This window comes from Pavona decussata, unplaced genomic scaffold, assembly GCF_977016875.1.
Source record: "Pavona decussata unplaced genomic scaffold, jaPavDecu1.1 SCAFFOLD_95, whole genome shotgun sequence".
In the NCBI taxonomy this organism is placed as follows: Eukaryota; Metazoa; Cnidaria; class Anthozoa; order Scleractinia; family Agariciidae; genus Pavona; species Pavona decussata.
The window spans coordinates 3,026,390-3,050,889 of record NW_028145512.1 but is presented as its reverse complement, the minus strand read 5'-3'; the positions used below and the strand labels follow the sequence as shown (position 1 = coordinate 3,050,889).

At 37.9% G+C, this 24,500-nt stretch overlaps 1 protein-coding gene and 1 pseudogene across 1 annotated transcript; one reads left to right on the top strand and one right to left on the bottom strand.

The window, feature by feature from the left end:
- LOC146473152 (uncharacterized) overlaps positions 1-24,500 on the bottom strand; it is a 489,085-nt pseudogene that overhangs the window by 284,603 nt on the left and 179,982 nt on the right.
- On the top strand, positions 11,592-17,084 carry LOC146473168 (fibroblast growth factor 17-like). The gene is made up of 5 exons (XM_085118852.1): positions 11,592-12,028; positions 12,202-12,244; positions 12,338-12,500; positions 13,752-13,858; positions 15,539-17,084. The coding sequence occupies exons 1-5, from the start codon at positions 11,907-11,909 to the stop codon at positions 15,986-15,988; spliced, it is 885 nt and encodes a 294-aa protein (XP_084974978.1). The 5' UTR covers positions 11,592-11,906; the 3' UTR covers positions 15,989-17,084.

The window sequence follows — 24,500 nt, the reverse complement described above, 5'->3', positions numbered from 1 at the left end:
AGAAGATTAGATGATCGTGTGATATAATAAGATGCTCTTGGCTTAATTATTTAGTTATTTCGAGTTCACAATTTGGTCCATTTTTCCTGTACATTACAATGGATACAAGAACTATTATCACAACCCATTACTGCTACATTTGTTTTGTAGTTTCAGGTTTTGACGGATTTAGGTTTATTAACATATCTAACAAAACAACTTAAAAGCGCGAAAACACATTTAACAACTGAAATACGAGATGACGGATTATAAACCGTAAGATAATGGCTCGCACAAATTAGGCTAGATAATAAAAATGTCCAAATTATTGGCTATTATACAATGTGAACCAAACAAGTTCGTCAATCCCACATCAATGCTGTGTTAGGGCTCATTAATTTATGTAAACAAAAGCCTGAGAAACCGCTAATATCATTTTATCTTATCTACTTTGAAAGTGATATCATCTTGATATCATTTATATGCACGTGTCGCGGCTACATTCCGTCAGAGGAAAAACCTGAATGTTCTATAGAAGGTTGTTAAGTAACCCGGGATAATGTGACAGTTTACATTTCTTACGGTACAGCGACCAGAAATGATATTTTGAAAATCGGAAGACAGTACAGTTTAGGTCCGGTCGGCTTATGCCTTTTCTGACCGAATCCTAAAAAGGTGACAATCTGCGTTTCCTTCCAAGCACTTGGCGTGCTACTTTTAGCCCAAATATATCAAAACTGCACAAAACACCTCAAAGAATTTCCCTTCGGCAAATTGTTCCTTGGAAACTGTTTGTCAACTTCTCCGCCGAGCCTCCCTCCATAAACAAGCCGCAGAGTGTACAAAAGGAAACATTTCCAGCCCAATGACGTCATAAGGCTTGACGGTGGATTGTGTACGACGTCTACGATTCATTTGCCCAGATTATAATCTGTATCTCATTTATTACTGTTATAAAGAGGCTGATTATTGCTATTATTACGCCCAGACAAACGTTTTGCAATATGTATTTTATTTAGGGGTTTACTGTGAAACAGAATAAATGGCTGTTATTGGATATTGAGTGTTTTATATAACTATGACCAGTGATCACGTCAGGGCGTGAGAATCTATCTGCATGGAAACATAAACTTGGGACCCCTTGACTGATTGCCAGAGCTTATCTCCAAGAAATGTCTTTTGAGACTGATCAGGTTGCGTTATCCTTTGCTTTAAATGAGAGGGTATAAAGAACATCTCCAGTTTCAATCGCTCCTTAGAATCCCCTTCCTTACATATTGGCACCAGATTATCTCAGAGAATAAATTAAAAAATTTTACGTTCAACAAATTCTGAATAGGCTATTGCTGAAAAAGGAGGGGCAAGCGAAAGGCATTTTTGTCACATCTAAACTTCTCGTTACATTTATTATGGCCAACACAAAAATACATACATCTCAGTTCTCAACTCATTCTCTCTCCCCCTCGCCTCCCCTCCTCCCCTCCCACTTGTATCTTCAAGAACATTGCACCTTTCAGCGTGTTTGCGTCATTTTAGAGATGCATCTGTTTTCCGATCTCCGTGGTGTAAGTTTAAACGGAACCCAACTCTTCTTGTGCCTTTCCGTATTACGGCTTTGCATCGCTATTTCGGCTGATTCCAGACGTTTGCCTCGTCAAAGAGAAAATGTATTTGAGATTTCCGCTTATCACCCCAGCTATCAGCAGCGAGCGCATATCAATAACTCTGCGTATGGGACACTTCCGATGCATAATAGACCAACTCGTCGTAGGATGTGTCACAACATTCCCTTCTAGATATCTACCGGTCAAGTCGTACTTTTAAAGTTTAGAATCTTCTTTAGGTCCTCTCATCTTGACACTTGATACAATTACGGGCTACTTTCTTATTGATTTAATCCTTTTAATGCACCGTTTGCAGTTCACAGTCGGTACTTTTTCCTTCTTGAAGGCCGGTCATTTGAGGAGTTTTGATAAAAAGAGAAAATTCGCTTCTTTGGTAGACTACAGGCGCCAAAAGTTTAAGTGAACTTTAAAATTAGGTATACGGTTACAAGGGAATTCTTTTTCTGAAAATTCCAAGGCCTCCGTTGCTCAAAACTGCTTCACGAAACTAGGAATTACTTTCTTTATTTTGTTATTTATTTTCCCAGACTTATGCTGGGTACTTTAGCATAAAAGACCTCCAATTGTTTCGTTTGCTTTAGCTTTTAAGAGAAGAAAAGATGTATCAAATTAAAGAGCCATCTACCCATGATTCTAGCCAGACGAAATGGATTGAAAGTGCATAAATAACTTTAATTTTAGAGCACATCCAAGTGGCAACTTTTTACAATCACGAAAAAATTATTTTTGAATTTAAGTTTGTCATTTTTTTAAAAAATATTGGGAATGTACAAATATAAACGCAACAAAGGCTGTACCGGTGGAGGCGTATGATGTTCTCAACATGTGACCCAAACACGATATCATGATAAAAAAAAGATAATACGAGCTAGACAAAGCTTAAACTGATAAAATAGTTGTCGTGAATAAGCACCGATAAAAATCATTCTCAGCTTAACGTATCGATAAAGAAATAAATGTATGAGCTTTATTATTAGTTGAGCTAAAGCGCGTGGGACGAGTTGTAACCTTCCGTGGGATCTTGTCTAGCTTGCATCACTGAAACTGATGCAGCCTACTACTAAGAGGCGTGCGCCATGTTTAGTTTGTGAGAACAAGATCTTATCGTTTTATGACTTGCGGTGATACAGGAACTGGGGACATTAAAAAATCTCTGAAGAAACTCTTTACTTACAGTGACGTAAAACGCGCAGAGAACACCAACCGTCTTTCGTTCCAAAATTACTTTTCCAATTAGGTGGTATTGTTTAAACAGAGAAGCCAACTTTCCAATTTAAGAAAACAAGAAATTTCTATGGAAAGGAATTCACCGCCCTTAGGTAACAATGTTAATGTCAGCTTAAAATGTCAATTCAAAGCATTTGGTAAAAGAAACACAAGATGGGACACATATGTCCAAGTTGGAGCCAGGATTCTAAAAAGCTGGGGAGTTAGCTGATGAGAGGTGGCGAGAGATAAGGAAAATGTACTGCTCCAAAAGTACAATTCCCATGTCAGGGCGTGCTCATTGCCCAAAGGCTGCGTTAGTACTGGAAAGTGGCCAAACATGCATGGAACAATGGATTTTTGTGGTTCTGTTACTGTCAAATTCCTTAACCGAAATTATTAGCATGTGCATTAAGGCTTACTGAAATCCTTCCTTTTATGTACATTTGCAGGACCTCCACTCGAATTATGATACATTTAATCATTTCTTGAGCTAATTCAGTGTTAATAGATGCTAATAATGAAAATGCCCCTTCGTTAAAATAAAATAAATACACCAACAGTTCAAAGGTCTCACAGTATCGACAACACTAAGGAAGAGATTAACAGATTTAATGTGCAAAACATTATATTTCTCTTTACAAAGAATATTAAGCTCGTCGAACAAAGTAACTCTAACATTTCTTAAAAAGTAACGGAAACAAAAAGTATCAGGAATCTAACTGTTCACCGTAAGCTATCAGACACTTGTCCCTTTTCTTTGTTAGTATCAAGTTCTAAGTATGGTGCACCGGCAACTGAACAAATCTGGTTTCAGTGACAACAACAGTGGCCAGAATACATCACCTTAGGACTCAAACAAACTAAAAATGCTTGAACTTTACAGGGGCTGTCCCTGTGTCTGATATGAGGCCGCCGAGAAAAACCCTCCAGTTGTATCGTATGCACCGCATTTAGACAAGCACGCGAACTGAGGGCCAATTATACCAATAATTTCCTTTTTTTAACTACAAACACATTCATTGCGCTATTTCAAGTAAAACCAATATTTCCAATTTCCTATTGGACCTTAAAATAGATTTTTGGGGCTTGAAATAACTTTCATTTAGCCGTTCGTGCCGTCACGTCTTCTGCCGAAAACCTCTGTTATGTGGTCAACACGGTATTTCATTAAACCGGTCCGCCGGGCTGTGTGCTAAATCAGTAACCGACAAATTCTGCTACGTGCAATCAATTTCTCGTTCCTTTGATAGTAGGAAAAAGGTTTCTTCCGATACGATTCAGTCAGATTTTATTTGTTCCTGTTTTGGTGCAGTTCACAAAGTGTATTCTTTAAATATCTCACAATTGTGAGTCGGTTTCTCAGTTCCAAAAAGCAAGAAGATCTGCTGTTAGTGTCCATTTTAATTATAAAGGTGATTGTCTATTTCGTCATCACTCCAATTTAATTCGAATCAGCTAGCGGATTAATAATTTGATATAACGAATGAAATGAAATCATTTGCCGGTATTGATGGATATCAGTTCGCGGTAAAAAAAATCCACTATTATGGGGCAAGTAGTGCAACAACATAGGGTGTTTTATGTGGTTAGAATTCAGTGACGATATTCAACTGGCATATTAATTATAAGAATCTTTATAAGGTTTGAAACACTTGTAAATATTTCAAAAATGGCATTTCGGCAAATGCCGTGCGTTGAACTACCTTTCAAATACAAACACTGTATTTCTCACCATGTTTAGTGAACTTTTTCGCCCTCTGCTGGTTAACTATAAAGTGGTAGTTTATTTATTTGACGAAATGACTTTTCACTGAAATACCTCCTCACGTCGCCGTGTACCACAAAATTTATGTCACACTTACCCGCCTTCAAGAACATTATCTTCCACGAGAAATCAATTCGTACAAGGACTTGAATGAGGAGAAGAACTTCTAAGGAATACAAAAAAACGTGCATTCCAATCTTGACCATGATATGGTCCAACAATATTATCAGTCACTTAGCTCGGTATGGGTAGACCTAACCAATTTCACACGGAAAAAAAAACATGTGCTGTCAGAAACATATTGTATTTTTTTTTTAAAAAATAATGTTGCTGTCAGTAAACATTTTTTTTTTCTTCGACTCTTAGGTAAAGGAATCTTCCTGTATCTTTCTCAGAAGTTGCAGAACTAATCAGAATTCTTTAAGCAGTGGGGCCAAAGGAGGTCGAGATTTTGAGAGTTGACGAGAGTTCAAAATCAGGAAGGTTCAAGGTGCGGTCTCATTAACATCTACATTTTGTAAATAATTTAGACAGAACGCACAGGAAAACAACGAAAACAACCACAAACTTAAAATAGTTAAAGAATTTTACCCTGACTCTTATCAGAAGCTAACATGTTTTATTTTTTTATTTTTTTATTTTTATAATAACTTTATTGAACTTAGACATTATACAGCATAACAACATACAAATGCGAAATATAAATACAAATACATAATACAAAATCAAGCTTAAAACAAATAATCACTGAGTAACACAGTACTACCTACGAAACTTACGCCACGGTACTTACATGGCTTACAGTACAATGCTTACTTGCACAACTTACAACATGCTTTATTTTAGCAGGCAGTTATTTAGGTTGATCCTCGCAATTAGTGTAATCACTACGCAATCAAAACAATCAAGTATAAAGCTAGCAACTCAGCCAATTGGATGCAATACTGTTGGACCTTGTACCCAGAGTTCCTCTGTCTAGCATTCAGGTGAAATGATTAAAACGCCATTAAAAATTTTGAAACTCGTACTGATTCGTTCTTATCATTGCTGATAATTGATTGTCTTGTTTCTCTGTGGCATATAATTGCCATATGAATATTGTAACGGGGAAGATATGCAATTGCGGAGGGGGGGGGGGGGGGGTGGGCTTGAGGGCTGGGCCTTGATAGGGGAGAGCGATCCAAACAATTGGGAACCTTGTGGAGGGTGAAGCCTTCTTATTTTAAAAGGTGCAGGGCCGGTCGACCCTCAGATTCTTTTGTTAGCATGTACAAAAAAGTAAAGGTTTCTCAGTGATGTCATTTTTCGTATTTTTATACTGCGTACCGGTCTGTCCTATTAAACAAGAACTTGTAATTACTCAGTATTCCTATTTAACAGTAGTTTTACACTTCAATCATTAACTCTTTCTGTCTTTCTTTCTCTTTTTTCTTTCCTTTTTCTATGTTCTGCCATGGCACGTAATTGTCTCGGACAACCCGTGTTCTCTTTCGAACATAACGTTGACGTTGATGTGAACAGCAGCCTGGAGCATGCAAGTGGTCAGCTTTTAGTGCCGCTTTCAGGACATCATGTGTTTCGCTATCATTTGGTTTCATAGTTATAACCCTCCTTCAGTCACAATCTAACGTATTTATTATGCAGGCCGCTTCCTAGTAATGTTAATTAGTCAGGGACTGATGAGTAAATGTTCTTACTGTTCTTGTCTAATCCGTTTAAAAAAACAACGAACCTACTCGGTCAAAAACCAGCCAGTGTGGGCCCGCATCATAACTTAGAGGGCTTCGTGAATCTAGCCCCCGGTTCCTAAAGTTCCGCAAGAAGAACGAAAAGTCCTGGGTTTGCAACTGCCGGCCAGCAGCTACAAGTATGGCTATAAGTTAACCTATTTACAATTTGTATCCGTACCAGGGTCAGTGGGGGATATTCGTCATTAGTAGGGCAGCCACCGTCGATAACCTCAGTTGTACATGTATGTGCACTCTCCTTTTGCAGACTAAGATTCCAAACCAAATCTGACTGGTTCCCTTTTTTTTGTTCTTTCGGTTTAACTTGGATAGTTTTAACGCCCTAAACTAAGCTTTGCATAAGCTAAATTCCCCTTCACCGATCAGTGGCGGTTATCTATAATCTTTATGGCCCTCTTAGAGGTCTCCTGTATTAGTTTACTATTGTTTTGGTGTTTCTTCCGCGATTTAGAATATTCTGTACATTAAGTTAACTGATGTTAATAACTTAGCCTATCATTGCAAACCACAAAAATCCCTGTGTTTTTAGCAGAAATTATGTAATGTTTCTAAGGCCAAGAACAAGACACAGTTGGATAAACAAAACAACCGTCCTAATGGTAAATTTGGAATCGAACACTCCCATAAGAATTTACTCAAGATAAGCTCATTACTCATTGTACATCACCTATGGGTGTGTCTGGGAACCCTGATAAACACATTTTCAATTTTTCCATGGTCACTGCACTGAAAATAAACAGGAACGATTTTCAAGGTGGAAAAGTGCAGATAATTATCTTTTTGCTCGTCCTTTTCCTTGTGCAATTTTAACGTACTTTTTAAGCATTTAATTTTATTTTAACGGTCAATTTCAAGTTCAGTGTTTAAGATAACTTAGCATGTCTATATTTATACAATTGTGAATGTCTTTAAATAATTAAGTTGCCAAAGTGAGAGCGCCAACATATTTACATAGAAACAATAAAAAATAAGCTAGCCCAATAAATTTCCTTATTTCAGTCATTTTCAAGCGTATACGTCAGTAAAGATACGCCGCAAATTTATTATTGCGTTTCACCAAAGAATAGATGTTAACTCTAACAACTAACTGAGTTAGCAGTTTGATCAGAATGGAAAAGTCATCGAAAAGCAAATCCTCGGTGAGTCCTTGGTGGTCTATTGACTGAATGAGACCAGCGTTGACATTTTATGGATAGGGTGGCATGTTATTGACAGTAACTTTTTGTTTCCAATTAAAACATCCTTAATGACGTTTGTTTGGCATATTCAGCTGGAAATCACAAAAATATATTTAAAGGAAGATCTATCTGAACAGATAAATGATTGAAATGCCTCAGGCAGAGCTGGTCAGTACTGTAACACAAAACAGATGGCATGAATTCTTCACCTACTTAGTACTTTTTAGGTGATCTTGAACGCTTAAGATATCTACCACTTGTGAGAAGAAATCAAAGCCCGCGCTCTGTGGCCTTTTAGACTTCATGAAATTTGCTGATTTCTAACTGAAAAGAACGGTAACTTTGCAAAGACCAAACCGAACAGCTGAGGTAGCGTGTGTGGTCTTGAGGTCTCGTGAGAATCTGCGAGCGTTTGTTGGTGACGCCCTATTCATCCTGTGTTGATTAAATCTTTGACCTGTTTAAGGTGGGGCCACTTCACTGTTTGGTTTTAATCTTACTCTATTATCCTTTTTGTGAACAAAAGGAAAACATGTGCCATGTTCTCAAGAGCAGGCCAATGTTACCTTCCCTTTTTAGAGTTAACACTCAGACGCCGATATGTAAATCCCTCCACTAAGCTCCGCCGGCTATGTCTAGTCAAAACTATTCGAGCAAAACAGCAGTTTGGAAGAAGTGCTAAGCTACCTTAAAATATTGGAATGTTTTGCACTGAATTCATTAGCCATTTTGAGAGTTTTCAAGCTCATGAGAATTCGCTATGGATTTGTTTGCTTCCCTTTTATTAGTTGTTAATACGGAGCAAGCCAGGTTAATAAGCAGTTTAGGACCAGAAGAGTGTTTTGTACTGACTGATATTCAATTCTGAAAGGAGAGAAAGATCTGGTCACTCTTTGAGTTGAGGTGAGAAAGAATAATTATCCATTGAAGGAAAGAATTAAGATCATTTACGTTACTATGTCCTTTTAAATTGAGATTTCATCAGGATAAACCAAACTGCATTTCTTAAGCATGGGCGTGTATCCTGTTTCGCTAAAAAGGACGGTATTGCAATATCTAATCCACAATCCATTTAAAAACCAGTTGCCTTTTTTTTTTTCTTTTATCTTTTTTTTTTTTTGTACCAATATTGTCATTGCTATCAACTGTCTAAATAACTATCTATAATCTAAACTGATTTAATCAAACAGGTTTCACCATGAATGCGTGAATTTGGGTGACCATTTAGCATGGTAGGACGTCTAACATTTATTTATTTATTTATTTATTTATTTATTTATTTATTTATTTATTTATTTATTTATTTATGATTTATAATGCTTGTCGTTATTTTTTTTATATGTAGATGGGTTTCTTTTTATTCATAGAGTATATTCTAAACAGCAACAATATGAAAAGTCCCAAACGACATCTTACAATGGGCTTCCAAATGTTCTTTATAATATTCACATTTACCATTGTACTCGTTAAAAGAGAAATGTTCAGAATGCGATGGTGTGATACACTGAAAGATTCTTGGAATTTGCAAACTTTTAATATGTACGTATGTTGTAAGCCCTAGTTATATTAAGATTTTTTCCTGTTTTTCTTTTTTACCCTGCTGTAGTGGACAAAGAAATAATGGCATCTGAAATCAAGGACCTTCATTCAATCATTTATTTTAGATGAAAAGCCAGTATACAACTGGTATTTATTTTATATATCTGGGTTGCTATTTAATTAAATTCCCTACATGTGTTAAATCCTTCTTAACAGACTAAAAATTCTCAGACAAAGGTCAACAGACACTTGGAGCTCATTTCAAGACTTTCAGGAAAGACTTGAAGTGTCCAGTACCTAATTTTTCCTCAGTTGTTTGTACATCGTGAGAATGATCAATTCAGTTATCATTGACCGGACCATTTTTTTCCAGCTTGCATGTCAAATTTTTATGACTGGTTAGGACGAAGAAGAGAGAAGGTACCTTTATTTAAGCAGTGTAACCCAATCAGTAGCAAAGCTACTGCTATCAATAGGGGCCCTATAAAGTACAAACAGATTGCATTAAAACTACTAACATCACAAACTATAAGAGTGAATATAATGATATTATATACAAAAGAAAAACATAAAAGGAGTCTTAAAAAATAAAAATACTATCAATTTATAATGCTAAAAAGGTAAGAGCTATACCAGTTCATTCTATTAAAAACAATGCACCCAGGATCGTCCTACAATTCTGGGTACATCTGTTGAAACAGTTTATCTTTGCTTTCCTCTAATGTTGATAACAAAAACTCACCAAAGCTTGTTTGGCTCCAGAGGAAGAGAGCCGTGCCATACATAGGTGTATTCTCAACTTTAGCCAAGTGTTTCAACTAATTGTGACCGGTATTGTAGCTTTTTATCGGAGGCACCGTAGCCGAGCGGTTAGAGCGTCAAACTTGAAATCCGGAGGCCCCAGGTTCAGATCCCGCTTTGTTAGCTAGCCGCGCTTGTAAATAGCCAGCTGGCTGCCTCCTGGCAGTTGGGATTTTTAACCATGTTATATTTAGTTTAAATTATTTCTTAATTGTCATTATCATTATTATTAATATTATTTAGCTTTATTTGCTAACATGAGCTTTCTTTATTGGCGTCAGTGATTCTGAGTTGCTGTTGTGAATAACAGAGGTTTTCAGGTCTCCTGCCATTGGTCAGGATCCAGGGGACATTCAAATACCTGATGGTGTGTAGAATAAAAAGAATAGAATAAAAATTAAAATAAAAATTATAATTAAAAATACTAGAACAGTCCTTGTCTGCTTTTAAAGGGGAGCTTGTGTTCCCCTGTTTGTTGCCACACAACAACGTGAACGACGACGTAAGAAACTGGCACTACGAATACGGCAGACCGGCTAACTGGGAGATATTTTCTCCTGATGTGATCAAAGGTTCTTACATCTAATCACACGTTAAATAGTTCTTAACTGGAGGTCTCCCTTCCATTGAGAACACAGACAAGAAATCGACTGAGAAATCGAGTAGAGAGTCTAATCAGTTTGAAATCTTCACTTGGTACTGCTGTGGTCTAACAGTCATCAGGAAAAACAATACAAAGTCTGTTAAGAGCAGGCCAACTTTATGCTTATTTTATGGAAAATATTAAAGCAGATTTCAGTTTAAAGTTGAACAAACGTGTTTTGTTGAGCTATCCAGTTTTAGCAACTTTAGCGCAGCAGACTGCTAATTTAATCTCTTTAGATTACTAAGTCACGCAATCAAGTAAGCAATTAACGACTACGTGTGGGACTTAATTGCTTAAAGACTAAATCGTCACGCAAATAATCCGGTCAGTCTCTTAACTAACATTTTTAGTACTGCGTTGATAGATATGGGACAAAGCGATTTTAACTAAAACGTTGCTAAACGAAAGAAGCTCTTAATCCAAGATGTCGCTTCCTTTAAACTTGTTGCTTTCCACTCACTCAGCATTTTCCAAGAGGGTATTCACAGAACCAGAGGAAACGAAAACTCACAGTGTTAGATACTATATTTGTTTCTTGGCATATTTTAGACAAATTGGCCGCCAAAAGCGGCTTAAGACCAATGGCAAATGATTTATATTAATTAGCTTTGAGAAATTTTGTATGTTCAAAGGTAAACTTTTCTTAACCAAATACTCTGTTTTTTCCTAGAAATGTAACTCACGGTTCTAAGAATAAAAATTCTTCTAGTGACATAAATTAGGATTCTGATAACTCCCTTGTGATTTTTCAATGCCTTTGCGTGTGAATACTCTGATGAACAGCGGGCGTTTTCGTCAGCTTTCTCAAAACGGACATGAAATCAATGTTGCGGTAAACGCATTGTTTTCTGAGGTACCGTGTTTCTTTAAAATTACACATGTTAAACGAAACGTTCTGACAAAGGAGTGTCGATGCTACGTAATTTTATTATTGTAGAAACTCTTATAAGTGATATGTTGACACGTTGTTTACGCAGTGACGATAAAATACTCCGATTTGCCGCCCCTCTTTCACGCCCACCTAATTTGTTCTTAAAAGGGATAATTGAATCAATCTTGTGGGACTGTGGCGTTAGAGTTTTGCGTTGTCAATTTGATTTTGCAATACTCGTTAAATTTCGCCTGCGTGAAATATTAAAGCAGAAAACTTGTAATATGTCGCGGCTTTTTGTGATGACTCAATTGTTCTATTTCTGCTGTGTTGTTTATTTAAGGAGACCAGACATGCCCACCTACCGCAACTCTAATTGTAAGCGATTACCTTAATTAATTTTGTTATCTGCGATGGTACATACAAACTCACACCACGTTATAATGGGACAAAATCGACAAAAAATAGGAAGGCGGCATCCTTGCGGTCAAGGACAAAGGATTTAATTGAAAGAAGACGAAGACCAAGCGCTGTGGTCTTCTGGAATGCTGTGCACAGTGTTGTTCTGGATCGGCTTATATCAACTGACTTTTCTTGTCTCCCACATCAAAATGCCGAACTGCAAGTTTACAGCGACATCTAGACGATACCTATTGTTTTTCTCTTTGTAAGTATATCGCATTGATTCTTTTGGTATAAGCCCAGTAATTCGCACTTAGTGACTTGATTTGACATTCAAAGGAACATTTTTTATTTCACAAGCGACCAGTTTGTGGCACTTGAAGTCTCGCAGGATTGTCTAGATATAGTAAATTTATAAACACTGATATATCGTCATAGGAATTGCCTGATTTCCTTCATCTTGGGACAACAAAGCCATGAGGTAAGCCAGAGAATTTTGAATATTATTGCAGTCTTATTCACATAATGTTAACTATCACACGATTAACCACGATTTGTAATAATCTGACCACAGAAAAAGTACTTAGACAACCACGTAAGGACAGAGAGAAGACGCAGCGATTCAAGAAGCCTTCCGTTTCACCGAGAAACACAGCTGTATTCGCGGTCTAGTCGAAGCCATCTTCGTATACATGGAAAAAAAATTGACGCCCTTGGAAGAGATGGCGACAAATATGGTAGGTAAAGTTAGATTAAAGGGAACAACGTTATATACGTTTCGAGGATATCAACTGAAAGTTGCGAGGCGCTCGAAAATATCGGCCACAAGCCGGTAAGGCGCATGCATGTTGATACTGACTAGTTACTGATATTGTTATCAGTTGAGCTTCGCTGATAGACCTACTAAAGTTGACTAAAAGAGCGTTATAGCAAAACCATAACTTAAGTTGGTGTTCATTTATTACACGCTATTCTACCAAGTAAAGTGATTAGATCGAGTGTCAAGTTAGGTATTACCCTCGACACATCTAGGCTTTCTTTTTCACACATTTGATGAGAACAGTTTAATCCGATATACAGCATCCAAAATAACCCCTACAATTTTTAAGCGGTTTATCTCTTAAATGGCGATTCAGTGTTGTGGCTTTACTACGAAGCAGCATATGTGTGTGGAATATGAATAGCTTATAGTGGAATTGGTTTTGTGAAATGCTTTCGTTACAAAAGCTCTGAGATTGTTTGGTGTGAAAAGCATTTTACTTAACCGCTTGGCAAAGCGCTTAGTATGGATAAATACGAGATATATTTTAGCAGAGTAATGTTAAAAGCTAATGCTATCATTAAATTGGAGCAGAAAGTATGCACGGCATTTACAGTTGACTTTCTACAGGATACATTGCTGAATATCTAGAGCCGTGCTGTCTTCGACCGAGCCCCATTGGCGGCAAAAGCTTAATCCTAAGAGAAACACTTAGGTCATCACATAACTGAGCAAGGAATTCAATCTATTTATGTCAAAGCAAAGCTTGTTTGCCCTTAAGCGGCGCACGTATCATACCGTTGATAGCTTATGATATCCTAATCAAGCCTTTTAGCCAAAAACTGTCAACGCTGGGGGTCTCTCCAGCAATAAGTCTGACTTTTTCCTTTTTTTCCTTGTGTCCCTTGGAATTGTCTTTAACAAGACCTGTAAATAGAACCATGCGTTCGGCGAACAAGGCCTCGGGTGTTATGAATGTAGCTTCTGTAGCTAATTACCGGTTGTTTTTCGTGTGTGGCCTACCAACACTGTAGCAATGAAGCCATTGTGGCTTGAAGTCGGAAAGGGATTACAGAGTGTTACAAGCATCATAAATTACACTGTACTTAAACACAATATGAAAGTTTCCGAAAGAATTTTCTGAATTTATTCTATGCAAACAAACAAAACTAGTGTTTTGACACATCAGCATTGCCTGCTAACCGATGTCTTCGTGCTTTTCTTGCAGCCAAGTTAGTCGTCGAATCCGACAACTTTGGACGGGTGCGAATTCGCGGAGCATTAACAAATTACTACTTGTGCATCAAAAGGAACGCGACGTTGATCGGGAGAAAGGTAGCTCTTGTTTCTTATGGCCATTTCATTATTTTATTCGCCCAATGTTTACAAAACGCTGTGTGTTCTTTGGTAATAAGTAGGATTAACTACGTACGACAAATTTGCATCCTATAGAGAAAGGTCGATCCAAGAAATGACGTTTACCAAACTTAATTAACATTTAGCAAATTAAGAGTACTCTGCACCACAAGGTATTCTAAACAGAAAAGCGTTGCCACCTGCTCAAAACACCGAGAAATAATTTTTCGCGTCAAACTGTCCATATGTTTGGATTTGAATGACACTCGGTCAATACAGCCCACGCATGAGAAAATTCTCTGTTAGTCGGACAAAAGGCGATCAAACGATTTCTTGAACATGTCACTGAAAACGTGATGACCATTCACAAAATTATTAAATTGAAGCAACTGTCACTGTTTTTCGTCACAATAAGATGGGCTTTCTACGGCGTACCGTTGAATGTTTGTGCGCAGTTGTATTCAGTCCAAGTTCATCCGAGCCAGGTTGCTTTTTTGCTGAATGTTGAATAACAGTTCTGCAGCACAAACAGACTACATCCTCGAGTTTCGTGATCACCATCATTATACTTTAAGTGAAAATGCGTTATTCGTTTATTGAAGCAGTGACAAGACGACGCCCAAAGGATAACTTGACATCCTTATCAAGATTTGATGAAGGCAAATCTTAATTACTGAAAACTTTCAAAATACCACTGAACCACTTGAAACACGATATGCTCCTATCCGTGGGACTTTCTGATAAGAAAATAACTTAAATAATAATGGTTATAATAATAATAATAATAATAATAATAATAATAATAATAATAATAATCAATAAATAGATAAATAAAAGTCGCCGCTATTTCAAGCTGCAAATTTAAAAAATTCGATTGATTAGACCAAGCGCAAAATTTAGTCAGCGGAAAGGAGCCTCCTTCCACCGCACAACTATGCCTCTGCAGAAAGTGTTGCTCAAAGCTTGAACAAACTTCAACGAAGGCCTTTTACTAGCAGGATTCACTCGGACGAAGGGATATTAAACGCTTGAAGTCAGCAGTCAAATCTCTTTACGGTGGCCAAATTACCTTGTCAACTCTGATGATAAAACCAAACATTATTTTACTACAAGACTGCTAGGTGGTTGCTTTATTGATTATATTATATTAGAGTCGATTGGAGTTTTCTTCTGTGAGCAACAAATGTCGGTTACTCCACTTCAAAACAGTGTGCGTGCAGTTACATCAGAATAGATTATGACTCGGGCACGGGTTCTAGTCCGAATATAGTTTTTGCAGTCCGCGCCGGTGTAAAAATCAGGGCACTATGCCCGGGCACGGCAGCTACCTCCAAGGGTAGTGCTCTGTCACCGTTCCTTGGCACGGGCACTAGTCTGAACAGGATTTTGTCAGTTCCCACGTTTTTTCTTCATGTCTCCTTACGATACAGTAAACAAAATGGCGGGCGCTAAATTGACGAACAAGAACACGATTGCTCCTTGGGCACCTAGCGGTTTGAACAGGGTCGTTTTCAGTGCCCGGGCACAGGACCCAGGCATTCTGAACAGGACCTAAGATTATTTTGGTAGGACACTGTTTGCTGTTCGGTAAAGAAGCCACTGAACAAATCCGAAAATGATCTCTGTCTCTCCTAAGTAACTGAAATTATTTTTTTGCAGCCCACTAAATCCAAAAGATGCGTCTTTTACGAGACGTACGCAGAAAACCACTACACAGAATTTGTTTCTGCTTATAACGAGAGCTGGACGATAGCAGTGTCCAAGAGGGGCAAGATGAGACCTGGGCACAAAGGACGGAGGGGACAAAGAACGGTTCAGTTCATTGAACGAGCTTCAAAGATCATCATTCAAACTAAAAATGTCAGGGAGTCTCTTTACCACGGGCTCCGCGATCATATTGAGCAGCTGTTGCGGGCGTACAGAGCTAAAGAAGACGATGACAACAAAGAAAAGTCCAGGAAAATGCCACATCCAGCGGGATATACAGAATCAAGAAGGCGTAAAATCAAAATTAAAAGAAAAGAGAAGAAAATAAGGCAACGATCAAAAAAGAGGTTACTGAAACTGCTCAGAAAAGAGCAACGTAAGATGAAGCAAGACAAACCTTGAACATGCTCATACTTTGACCCACTTTTTGTCATTCCTTTTATACTTTATCTTTTTTCTAGAAGGATCATTTAACGTTGACTTGTTATTTCCTACCCAGGTATGTTTTTGTTTTTCATTTGACCTGCCAATCAACACTGCTTTCCAGCGAACGCAAACGTAGGAGAGTGTAAAAAAAAAAAACGACCCCATTCATTCAGGCATGGATGTTTAGTGCCCCGATCGCCATCGTTAAGACGGATAAACTAATGATGCTAGTGATATAATTCTACTCAATAAGACCGCGATAGTTTTTGTTCTTCTGCAAAATCTTTACTAGTCTTGTCGAGTACTGGTTTTTTAAGGCTGGCTAAAAAGTGGGATCAATTACGATTGAGAATAACGCCTCGTTATTAGCTAAATCAGTGGGTTTAGCAAACGAGTAAGAGTTGTATCTGTGATCTAGAGAAAATATTGTGACGGCAGCGTGTAAGACAATCAGTCCGCTGAGAATGTTATTACAGATGACAAAAAGTGGAGGAACTTCACAGTTGGTTTATCATGGTCTTCGTTTGAGCTCACGAAATTGCGATCATGACTACAACACCACACGAGTACATACGGGTAACATACGAGTAACATACGGAACATACGAATACATACGACTAACATACGGATACATACGAATACATACGAGTAATACGAATGTTTTTCTCATAAAGGAAGCTCTAATTATAAGCCTTGCAAGCCTTTTTCACGTCAGCAAACACGTACCCGGTTCAGTTTGAGGGGGTGGAGGGGGGATGTTGACCGACCCCCAAAGGCTTTCGTTAAATTTAGTCACAGTAAAATAAATTCACATGGAGTGCAAAACCATTAGCTTGCGCTACAAGGTGACGATATATTTTGGATGGCGCGTGGCGCTGACGTCGTATGACGTCAGCAGATCCGCCATCTTGATTTCACTATTTCACCTTAGTTGGTCATGAGAAATGGCAAAAAATCAGTGCAAAATAAGCCAGAAAGCTTAAATGTAACCATGTACATGTAAAAATGTCGAATTTTGGGAACAGTTGACACAAAAAATTCCCCAAGCTTTAAACGAACAGCTGCTTAAAGTTTCAGCAACAGAGCGTATCAAGAAAAGCTGATCAAATTCAAAGACAATGCTCTTTGTTTAGCGTCGCAAATACGACCATAAAAGGAGATTTTGAAACAATAGCTTTAGCGTCAAACAAAGGCTTATTAATTCAGGAGGGAAATTCAAACTTGCTGTTATTACAATAGCGAAATTCACGAGGGAAATTCAAAAATAGCCGATGACTGCACGAGTTCGAAATCTGCATATTTGGCGAGACCATCGCGTCGCGAGTGAAAGCATGATGGTTTTAAAACTAACACCTCTTCTTTAAGAGCCGCGCTAGCAACCGATGCTTTTGTTTTAAGACTAAATGACAACGACAACATTGATCCTTTTCAATCAAACGGTCTAATCGGGCGATTTTTCGAAGACGAAGCCTTTTCTTTCCTTTCTTTTTTTGACGAGTAAGACAAGTTAGTTTTGAAATTCACAACTCTTGACCAAGTGTTTTGCGGCGTTGTGCTGCGCGCTTTTATCGACTGATCCAAAATCGTATAAAAGAACTTTGCATTTCCAGGTTTCTTGCTTGGGGTCAATAACAATAATAGTAAACCTTCCGCAACTTTCCAAACCCCTCTCCCCTAGTGCCGCTATTTTGACACGCCGACAATTTTGTGACGATTTGAAATTCATCTTCGCCGAGTCTCGGAACAATTCCCTAAGCGCAATAAACAACAAAAGGCTTTTGTTTGGACTTGTGAAGACGAATTTGAGTCACTACAATGGACCATTTCTTGATACGGTAAATCTCCTTTCCAAAATTTGCAAAACCTGAGGGGGGTGGCGATCAACATCCCCCCCCCCCCCCCTCAAACTGAACCGGGTACGTGTTTGCTGACGTAAAAAATGCTTGCAAGGCCTATAATCGAGCTTCCTTTATGAGAAAAACATTCGTATGTATTCGTATGTATCCGTATGTTCCGTATGTTACTCGTATGTTACCCGTAGGTTACCCGTATGTACTCGTGTGGAGTTTTAGTCATGATCCGAAATTGCGGGTCTTTCGGGTTTAACTGATTTAACACAAGGTTTTTACTGATTTTGCAATCATGACTAAAACACCACACGAGTACATACGGGTAACATACGGGTAACATACGAGTAACATACGGAACATACGGATACATACGAATACATACGACTAACATACGAGTAACATACGGATACATACGACTAACATACGGATACATACGAATACATACGAGTAATACCAATGTTTTTCTCATAAAGGAAGCTCTAATTATAAACCTTGCAAGCCTTTTTCACGTCAGCAAACACGTACCCGGTTCAGTTTGAGGGGGGGGGATGAGATGTTGATCGGCACCCCCTCGGATTTTGCAAATTTACTCTGTTGCTGAAACTATAAGCAGCTGTTCGTTTATAGCTTGCGAAATTTTTTAATGTGTCAACTGCTCCCAAAATTCGACATTTTTACATGTACATGGTTACATTTAAGCTTTCTGGCTTGATTTGAACTGATTTTTTGCCATTTCTCATAACCAACTAAGGTGAAATAGTGAAATCAAGATGGCGGATCTGCTAACGTCATACGACATCAGCGCCATCCAAAATATATTGTCATCTTGTAGCGCAAGCTAATGGTGTTGCACTCAATGTGAATTTATTTCACTGTGACTAAATTTAACGAAAGCCTTGCGGGGTCGATCAACAACCCTCCCCCCCCCCCCCCCCCCCCTTCAAACTGAACCGGGTACGTGTTTGCTGACGTGAAAAATGCTTGCAAGGCTTATAATTTGAGCTTCCTTTATGAGAAAAACATTCGTATTACTCGTACGTATTCGTATGTATCCGTATGTTAGTCGTATGTATCCGCATGTTAGTCGTATGACTCGTATGTTAGTCGTATATATTCGTATGTATCCGTATGTTACTCGTATGTTACCCGTATGTTACCCGTATGTACTCGTGTGGAGGAAGGGAGAGTTGGCTCAATTTTGTGGGCAGTCAAGGGGATGAAGGCTTGTGAAGTATTGGCCATTTAAAATTACGTAGTACCAGCCTCGTTAAGTGACGTCTGGCACGTGCATCTCTGAACAAGAGATCTTGCAGCGAAAAGTAGCCAGGTCATTTGGGGGCTTCTCTGCGTTCAACTACTTTGAAGAAGGATCTCTTAGCTAAGAAGAAGTTAAAAGAGGCCATAATTACTCTAAATATGTGTATTTTACTTGGAAGTCTGTCGGTCTTCATGAGTTATATATAAACATGGATGAAGCAAATGTGACATTTATTGGGGCAAGGCTGTCACTTTAGGCGATAAATAATGACCGGTCCCTAACGCCAAACGAAATTATTTCTGGTATGCGGTATGGTGAGCCCTTAATCAATGTAGCTGAGCTGTTACAATCGGTGAACTATTGAATTACTGACATGTCTTGCAGTTTTTAAACTGTTTTAAAAAAGAATTAAAACCATTTTACGTTTGTTTGGGATTAAAATCTGTTTCCTAAGCAATGAAACCGACGTTATTCTTCCCACTTTAAATTTACATACTATATCAATGTATGACTTATTGACGTTACTTTCCTTAGTACGTAGAATATTAAACTCGTATTTTTGTAAGTGACGTTTTGCTAGTAAGAGCAAGAATAAAATTTACTACAATGTTCAGTTTCTCCTTTCTATTGTAGCACTCTCTTTTCCGTATCCATTTTCTATTTAAGAAACAGAAAAACTATGATTACCAGCTAAGGGACTGTTCATTGTATATCGGAGAGGGGGGGGGGGGGATTAGTGAGAAAATGAAGGGAATTAAATTTTTTTTTGTCAGTGCTAAAAGGAATATCCCGCAGTACTTGCTGAGTTATCTATCAGTTTATCTAGCGTTCGATTTAGAAGCCGTGCGATTCTAATTTCTGAGTGAAAATCGGCTTGGCGCTGAGCGGTCGAAAATGAGTTTTCCATCTTTTTCTCCTTCTTATAACGTGTAGTAACAGTCAACGCAAAACCCACCAGATCGCTCAAATTCGCCATTTGAGTCGCAGAAACGACAATACACAACAACTGAGGAAGGTTTACGTTTATTTTGAGCTTTGACATAGACATAACTCTATATAAAGTTGACGATATTTAAGACTCTTCAATATGCCCATACATTTCTTTATATTTCGAACATACAAACAGACACGCCGCTTGTGTGAGTACCCGTGGAGCGACCCCCAGTGCTAAGTAATTTCAAAGTTCTATACAATTTGCATAATTATGCAAATTATTACTTTTATGACGTCACGCTTTTCATATATACCATAATTTCCATATCTCACGTGAAATAACATTTTTTTTAACGCATTGTTTTATTGATTACTGAGAGAAAAACAACAAAACACTTTTTCAAACAAGAAAGATCCTCGCAGTTAGTACGCAACTTAAGCAGTTGCGATAAGAAAGTCTGAAAAATATTCAGGCTTGAACGGGATTCGAACCCATGACTTCTGCGATACCGGTGCAGTGCTCTACCAACTTGGCTATCAAGTCAACTGGGAGCTGATCATATTGTGAGTTCGTAATATACCCGTGAAGGATGAATAAATGAATCTAAATATATGAAACATATATTGAACTGCGGACGAAACTAGATCAAACAGAAGAAAGATCCTTCACAAAAAATCCTATGAAAATACTTTTTACGGTTCTTAACAACACTTCAAAACTTAAAAAGAAAGAAAAAGTCAAAACAATTCTATAATACCTGTTATGTTAAAAAAAGACTATCATACAAAAAAAGTAAATTACATTGCGTTGGAGTATAGCCACGAAACTGAAGTTTCAAGAATTATTTACATAAACATAATTTTAATACTATTATACTAATGGTGCAAGTGTAATGTCCATTTCTTTTTAAAATTGTCTAAGTTGTTGTTCTTAGTGTATTTTTGAATTTTCAAAGAACATTTTATTCACTCTCTAGAAACGTTTTCCGTTTTCTAGCATGTTTGTAATTTACTGTAAATTTTTTTCCCATTATGTTCTCGTGCTCGCCGGTCTTGTCTCGCCTCGACTAGCTTTGTGGCTATTTGCGGGACAAGCCCTTTATATAATCTGAATCTGTAAATAAATTGTTGTTGTTGTTGTTTCTGAATGTGTATAGGTAGTTTGCATGTTGTTGGTGGACAAAACAAAAGAAAATTTCTTCACAAAGTTTGCATAAAAATGGAAGTTATCTCCCAGAGGAGAAAAATCTCATTGTTCCTGTCCACCATCATGGCCGCCATGACGTCACATGCAAACCATCAATAGGTTTGTGAGGTTCTATTTTAAAGAATAAGCTTGACTAGCATTTTGTAAACATGCCCGTTTTGTACAAAATATATACCAGCCAGTCCGGAAATATGCAAACTAAAACGAAAGTAACATTCAGATCATAACTGGAGTCTGCGTGCTAATACAAAGGATTCTTCTTCTTACTTAAAACACGTTTGAAAGGGGAATTGTAGGTGAGAGTAGAATTCAACTTTATCTACTCCTCGCCTCATCAAGGGTACTGGGAACATTGCCCTTAAACTCAAATAAATACCTATATAACATATTTAGCCAGACTCCAAAATTACTTTTTTATAGCATTTCTACATTTGGTTTCCGTACGAACGAAACAACCTTAAAAATTACTCATCCTTTCTGGATATATATTTTTTTTAATAACAATCACAGTGTTAACTGTTATACAGGAGTGCAAGGTATCCTCTTAAATCCAAAAAAAAAAAACATTTCTATAGATCTGACATCTAAGCTGCACGATTATGCCGATTATGTGGAACTTGGTGTCTGAAAAATATCAAAACTTTGTGTACCGCACTGAAGGTAAACATTCAGGACGGGATCAGCTATTTTTCGAGTTACGATAATTTTCTTCACGCTCAAAATGATATTTGCATAGGGTTTTGTTCACTGGATTCCAACTGATTGACCGCCGCATAATCAATTCATTGAGCAGAAACACGAAGAAACTCGTTGCACCTTCAACAGAGCTCGCTAAAGAAGGCTACAAATGGCGCTGGAATTGTAAATAAGCCATGAGTTTGTAGCGCCACGGCAAATATAAATATATGGTATTCACAAGCTGAAGGCACAGTTTCTGCATTTTTTTCTGCTTTATTAGTTTTTAAGATGATCGAGGCGAATCGGTTTGCGAACAGTCAACGCGCGCTACGTCGCACTGTCGGTACTCTCTAGTAACTTTGCTTATCAAGAAGGCCGTTGCGTAAACCTTAGAGAAAAAGGCTAGACTGACGATATAAAGCAGACTTCAAACGTTTCCTGGAAAAGAAGCTGTGATATTTCATAGCAAGCAGTACAGAAATAAACTAAAAAACAATCTTTAAAAAAAGCGCACAATCAAGCGAATAAATGCTCTTTGCAAGCTTTGTTTTGATGAAAATGAAATCACACTCAGTGAAGAAGACTCACGTATCTTACTCTCTACCTTTATATCTTATAGATAAATATGTGCAAGAAGATCTTTTTAGAGTTAATGCTAACGATACAGTGTTGCAAGGCGTTTTTTTTAACTATTTAAGCTAAGGATCAAATTTTCTTAAATGAAGTGAAATGGGACGAGATTAGAAAATAAAACTCAAAGGGAAATAATGAACATGGAACGTAAAACTGAGTTCAAAAGACTGCTCTGCACGGTTAGCAATATTATTATGCCGTGTCAACAGTGCAAGAGAAACTGCAAAACAACAAAGTTTTGTCAACACAATTACATGAATATCCGCCTCTTTGGAGAACAACCAATCCTTTTATTCCATTCCTGAGTTTTTCGTTCCGAGTCATTTTACAACGTTCAGTGAGCAAAAAAATTCACTTCAAGAGGAAAAACCCAACGTTTCGTCGCGCCGGATCGGAGTAAAATGATTTCACTTCAACAACAACTCGTCAAGATTTACCGTGCATTGCGATTGGTGGTCAGTAAACCGAGAAAATAATAATAATAAAAAAAAAAGTACTTACTATCTCCGCTTTCACCGAGTCGGTGGAGTGAGGGCTCAACCTCCGTGCTGGAGAAACGAAGGACTTCGATAGGGTAGACCCAAATTAAATCCTAAATTTAGACGGGTAAGTAAACCTCAACAAAGGAAATAAATCCATTCTTCTTTCATCCAAATAAATACCACCACATGCCTTTCTTCGTATCTAAAAATTATCCGTATTCTCAACAATGGTTAAGTTTCAGAGTTACAGAACCGTGGACTGATATAAACAGCGGCCTTTAATCGCGGTTATGATAATTCAGACTCGTATGTAGACCTACGAACCAGTACAGGAACTAGCCACAATTTAACTCGAGAAGTAAGTCATCGTTGTGCTCGTGCTTAGTATTCACGTATCATAGGAATCCAAACACTTTAAATCCGTAAGTTACTAGTTTGTCTGATATGATGACGGAAGGAGCCGTTGAATTTCCTCCGCCGGGCAGTAAGAAGAGAGCAGCGGAAACCGAACCTACAGTGAACAGTTGTGCGTGGGAATAGGAAATCTTGATAACAAGAGGGCGAAATAGTATTTTTAATTCTCATAAAACTTAAATTCACCGTTTTTTCAGGATCACGCGATGAGTAGATCTGAGGTTATTTTATTAATTAAAACAGGATTGGAGTTAACTATGGGGCACAGTCGACGTATTGTTTTAATATTCTTTCTTCGCACTAGAGACAGACAAAATAAAACCAACCCCGAAACTTGCTATCATCTGTTGTTTACAATGCATGTCTCATCTGGCATCCCTCAGGAACAGAGCGGCATCAAGCAGTTTGCTGATGAAATGTTTTGTCGGCCCAGCACTCCCTTTTAACTGAAAAAATTCCTGGGACACCGCACGCCCTGATTGTGTTTAAAAAAAAAATGTGGGCCGTTGCACACTAGAAAGGTCTGAATGCATTTTTCTTTAGCCAGTCATTTTAATCTTGCCTTCTCTTGAAGAGTAAGATTTATGGCGCAGGTCCCAGTAGTTAGCGCATCCTGTGTATTGTCAGCTGATTATGGATCTCGGTAACTGAGGCGTAAGTTCACAACTTCCTTGTGTCACTTGGATAACTCTTTACAGCTATTTGCATAGTTTTCTTTATACACAAGACGCATATTTATCACAAAGAAATAAGACAATTTCATATTTATTTTATGTAATCGATGTAATTTATCGATAAAAATTTCGGATCAACTCAGAGACCAATACCTTACTTCTAGTTTTATTTTAGAAACCTGATTTTCCACTAGATTTTGACGAAGAAGAATTTTCCTGCTGACGTAATCTCATACTGGGCACTACCTGGGTGGTCAGACTGTTAAGGATTAAAAGCCTTTTTTTATTACAAAAAGAAGGCCCCAACTTCGCAGCTTCATTGTGTCGGAAAACCGCAAAAGAGAAAGCAGAGTGTTCCA